Below are 5111 nucleotides of genomic sequence, written 5' to 3'. Positions count from 1 at the left end.
CCCATTAATTATCGCAAATTACAAAAAGTGTGAATCAAGCTAAAGTGTCGAACAAAAATGAGAAGGTAGAAACATTGTAAGTCTCCCCGGGTCCTCTTGCAATACACACTCTATGCTGTCACAAAGTTTGTTTGCCTCTTTGGCTTATAGCACAAGATGGCGCTGTTCCATAATATCAGCACATATAGTTATAATGAAAAATGCACCATATCATTATTGTAAATATAACAAATTTTGTTATCATGGATTATGAAGCAGCACCTTCACCTTATACTTTTTGTTTATATAAGAACATCTTTGTTCAGATTGCCTAATTTATATTGAACTAATAATTGTAAAGAAGATATGTTATTAAAATTGTTCCTCTTCATGATGTTGTATCCAAAAATATTAATATGAAGTATTACCGTCACCTTTTCCTTTTTTAAAGTAATTGTAGCACATTTTGTACACTTGATTGAATGTGTACTATATTAGTTTGGATACTTATGGAGAGGACACTTTTTTTTTTTTTTTTTGTCTCGAATTTGAAAATTTTACATTTTGTTCCGTTGGGGGGGGGGGGGGGTAAGGTCACCTTTTTTAGGTTAGCCATTGGTATTTTTTTAAATTTTTTTTTTTTTTTTTTTTAATTTAAAACAAAAGAAAAAGAAAAATCTCAAGGGGGGGGGGGGGGGGGGGGCGGGGGTTTGCAAAAAAACATACACAAAACATACACATTAACAAAACTCAAGGGGGGGGTTTAACACCCAAACCCCCCCCCCCCCTGCCTACGCGCCTGTTACAAGGATCGTTTTCAGATTATTCGAGCACTTACTTTAATAAAAATCAGTTAAAAAGTAATTACGTGCAAGTTTTTGCGCGTCATCTAAGATTAAAGGGCCCATGCCATCGAAATACAAGTGTATTCCTGTGCAGTCATGCATACATCTCATATTTTGATATGTACACTTCTGAATTCGTTTCAAAGATTGTTAAATATTTTTTGAAATATTTGTATTTCAAACTTGCTAAGCTCAACCCCCAAAACCTCCAGATCTCATTCCCCTTGTGACATCATCTGTCAGTCATCAATGAGCTAACTTGAGACAGTGGTATGTATCTTTGCCGAAGTCGACCACCTGTTACAATACGTAATACAATAGCAACATACAAGTTGCTATGTCAGACATGCTGTAGCATCACCCGGAAGACAAAGTCAATGATGATGACATATATGTATGGAAGCATGCAATTCTATTATGAACGTGTGCTAAGCTGGGGGGAAATACATACCATTGTCCATTCTAGAATATTAGTTTAGTCTGACATGTCTGACATAGCAACTTATATGTTGCTATTGTTTATGGTATTGTAACAGGTGGTCAAATTTGGCAAAGTTACATGCCACTTTCTCAAGCGAACTCATTGATGACTGACAGATGATGTCACAAGGGGAATGAGATCTGGAGGTTTCTGGGGTGGAGCTTAACAAGTTTCAAAAAATATTTCAAAATCTATGAAACAAATTCAGAAGTTTACATATCAAAATATGAGATGTATGCAGGACTGCACACTAACAAGAATACACTTGTATTCCGATGTCATGGGCCCTTTAAGTTCTTGTGGGAAATCTGGAAATCGATTCTGTAATGTTATGAGCTGAAGTTATACAGCATTCCTAATTTGAACATGTCAAAAATAGTGGGTTTGTTATGTAGACTTCTTGGTTAGTACTTTACTAAATGTAGCTGGATCCAGAAAGTAATAAAACTCCACATATCTTTGCTTGAGGTTCAGGAGTTTATTGGTGTAACTAAAACATCATGCTTATGCTGTGCATGCTAGTGGTCAAGTGCAACTTACCACTCTCACATGTACAGTACATAAGGCAGTGTATCAGGGTTGAATGTGTGCATGGCTAATTACTCATTACATACATCACACACTCTGTATGCCAAGAGTACTGTGTTAGAGAGTGCTTTCTGCATGGTTGCTTCTGAAAGAATGTGCATGCAGCTGTTAAACAATGAGCACATACATTGTAAGTTACTGGGTATGTTCAAATTAGGAATGCTGTATAACTTCAGCTCATAACATTACATCTCCCTTTCTTCAAAATAAACAATACAAGTTTTTACTTGAAACAGTTAAAAACGTTTCATCCTCTCATCCCGTCCATCTTTGCTTCTTGTTTTACTTACAAGTACATATTAGCTATTGACAAATGTCTTGAAAATAATTTCTGTTCAATCTATCCCCTACTCTCCATTTAAACAAATTAAAAAACTAGAATCCTCAACAGAGTGAGGATGATACCTATAAACTGGTTTTACATATCCAGTATACAAGTTGTAAAACAAAAATGATGGCTTTTCACTTGGAAGGGTTACCTTAATCATCATCATAAATACAGTCATTAATCCTAACTGCTTTTCTCATTATTTTTTAAACTATCATTTTCTCTCGACTGGTTGTCACAATGTATACCAAACTGTATAAATCAAAAAACATAAAATTCACTTGCTTTACACAACACATTGTTTTCCTTTGGCATTCATGAATATTAAAACAAATAAAGTTACTTCTGTCTATTGTACAGTTCACAATTAATCCATGTGAACTTTGGTATTTTTGTATGTTTGTAATACCACTTTCAAATGATGTAAATGTGAACATATTTGCACAATTAAGATTTACCTTAACATTTGATGCATTTATCTCTTTTCCTGTGTGAGTTTACACAAAAATAGACAACAGTTTTCAATATTTTTAGTTGTATGAAAACAATGGAACAATATATTGTACAAAAATAAATAGCACAAAAAATAACAACATATATAGATATATACTTTCTTCGCGACTAAGAAGGGAGAGGTTCCAGAACTTCACCTTCGATCACAGGTCTTTACCACCCGTGTCCCTACATTGATGTGATCCAACGTTCAACTTGGCCTATATCTGAATGTCAACTGAGTCATTATTGTCTTAAAAGTTCGAGTTCAGTCTGAATTTGCGCTTCTTTATCAGTTACATCTCAAAATCATCATACTTTTTAGGGCGTTGAGTGTTTCGCGATGAACGTTGTCTTCGAGGTGGAGTCTCCTCCCGTCCTGGGCTTCGAGTTGGAGCCTCCTCCCGTCCTGGGCTACTTCGAGGCTCGGGGTACGCACGATGTGGAGTGCTCAACTGCTCATTGTGGTCAGCGGATGACGCACCTTCATCACCTGGGCCGTCGCTATCACCACCCCCGGGAACCTCAGTTGTAGACTGGTCGGTATGGTCAGGTCTTATGTGCTGCCTGTTTCTTCGTAGGTAACGTCCCTCAGGGCTCTGGAGAATGTAGGAACGCTGTCCCTGAGCCCTGGTATCAACTGTCGCAGGACACCACCGTCTTGTCACTGGGTCGCGATATCGTACATCTTGCCCAAGGTAAAGCTCTGGCAAGTCAGCTCTTCTGGCATGTTTGTCAAAATAGAATTTTTGACTATTCTGTCTTTCCTGCAGCTGATTGTAGATGTCATCAGCATCTGGCTGTGTTCTCTGCAACTTGGCTGGGAGTGTAGTTCTCAACTGGCGATTCATGAGAACTTCAGCTGGACTGGTAGTTTCTCTGATATGGGAGTTGTACGCCAAAGAAGTAGTGCTAGCTGAATGTCTGAAGTCTTCTTCATGATACCCTTGATGGTTCTGATTTGTCTCTCTACAAATCCGTTGCCTTGTGGTCGTCTGGGGGACGATGTGGCATGTTCAAAACCCCATGATTCTGCAAACGACTTGAACTGGTAACTGGCATACTGGGGTCCATTGTCGCTCACCACCTTTGCTGGTATGCCATGCTCTGCAAACACTTGTTGCATCATAGTGATTACAGCACTGCTTGTTGCTTGGTCTGGTAACTGGCGAACCACTGGGTACTTGCTGTAGTAGTCCACCACAATTAACCATTGTTTGCCTTTGAATTCAAACATGTCGGTTACCACCGTGCTCCAGGGCATTGTGGGAATGTCGTGTGGCAGGAGTGGTTCTGGCGTTTGTGCTGGTTGAAGTTCCTGGCATCTCACACATGATTGCACCACTCTGTCAATGTCTTTGTTCATGTTACTTCAGAACACCTTTCCTCTGGCCAGCAACTTTGTTTTTTGTTGGCCTAGGTGACTGGTATGGAGCTTTTCCAAGATGTCTGGTTGCATCTGCTTGGGAATGACAACTCTGCTTCCCTTGAGAATTATACCGTCGCTTACTGTTAACTCATCTCGGTAACTCCAGAACTCTCTCAACTCTGGTTGCACTTGCTTCACCGTATCAGGCCAGCCCGTCACAATAACTTCCATCAGTGCACTTAGGACTTTGTCTAGTCTTGTAGTGTGTTTCAGTTCATCTACTTTCCTTGACGAGAACTGCACCAGATCTACTCTCAGATCAAGTTCAACTGTTTCATTGTTGTGCGTGCTTGGTAATCGTGAGAGACTGTCTGCGAGCAGGTTGTCTAGTCCTGGACGGTGTGTGATCTGGAAGTTGTATCCCTGTAGTCGGATCAACATCCTTTGTAGCCTTGGAGGGGCTGCTGTGAGAGGTTTGTCCATAATCATCAGAAGTGGCTTATGGTCTGTGATTACATGGAATAGCCTGCCATAGAGATATGTGTGAAAGCGTTCTACTCCGAACACAATAGCAAGCAGCTCTCTTTCAATACATGAATAGCGTGTTTCAGTTGAAGATAGGGCTTTGCTTGCGTAAGCTACTGGGCGGAGTCTACCTTCCTGGTCATGCTGTAGGAGTGCAACTCCTAACCCTTGAAGACTTGCATCGCACTGCAAATACACTTTGGATGTTGTGTCGAAGAACTGGAGTAGTGACTTCTCTGAAACTTCTTGCTTGAGTTTCTCCATGGCTGCTTGATGATGTGGTTCCCAGATGAAATCAGCCTCTTTCTTAAAGAGATCTCTCAGAACTGCAGTCTTTGTGCTGAAATCTGGGATGAAGTGAGACAGGTAAGTAATGAAACCTAGGAAATGCTGCAACTCAGCCTTGTTGCTCGGAGTCGGCATTCCTGCGAGGTCAGCTACCTTCTGGGGATCTGGCTGGATACCATCCTTGGAGTATCGATTACCAAAGAAGTTGATAATCGT

At 40.1% G+C, this 5111-nt stretch overlaps 1 protein-coding gene across 1 annotated transcript; it reads right to left on the bottom strand.

Annotated features, from left to right (window-relative positions):
* Positions 1-3560: 3560 nt before the first annotated feature.
* LOC105442278 (uncharacterized protein K02A2.6-like) lies at positions 3561-4079 on the bottom strand. Its single transcript, XM_011674211.2, has one exon. It carries the CDS (start codon positions 4077-4079, stop codon positions 3561-3563), a length of 519 nt encoding a protein of 172 aa, XP_011672513.2.
* Positions 4080-5111: the final 1032 nt, after the last annotated feature.

The sequence above is a fragment of the Strongylocentrotus purpuratus genome, unplaced genomic scaffold (assembly GCF_000002235.5).
Source record: "Strongylocentrotus purpuratus isolate Spur 01 unplaced genomic scaffold, Spur_5.0 spur5_scaffold_18, whole genome shotgun sequence".
In the NCBI taxonomy this organism is placed as follows: Eukaryota; Metazoa; Echinodermata; class Echinoidea; order Camarodonta; family Strongylocentrotidae; genus Strongylocentrotus; species Strongylocentrotus purpuratus.
Note: the sequence above shows the minus strand (reverse complement) of the source record. Positions and strands in the feature narration are given on the sequence as shown.

What these genes read in the sequence shown, in the direction of transcription:
- LOC105442278 (XM_011674211.2), bottom strand. Translation starts at nt 4,079, where the DNA reads ATGAACAAAGACATTGACAGAGTGGTGCAATCATGTGTGAGATGCCAG.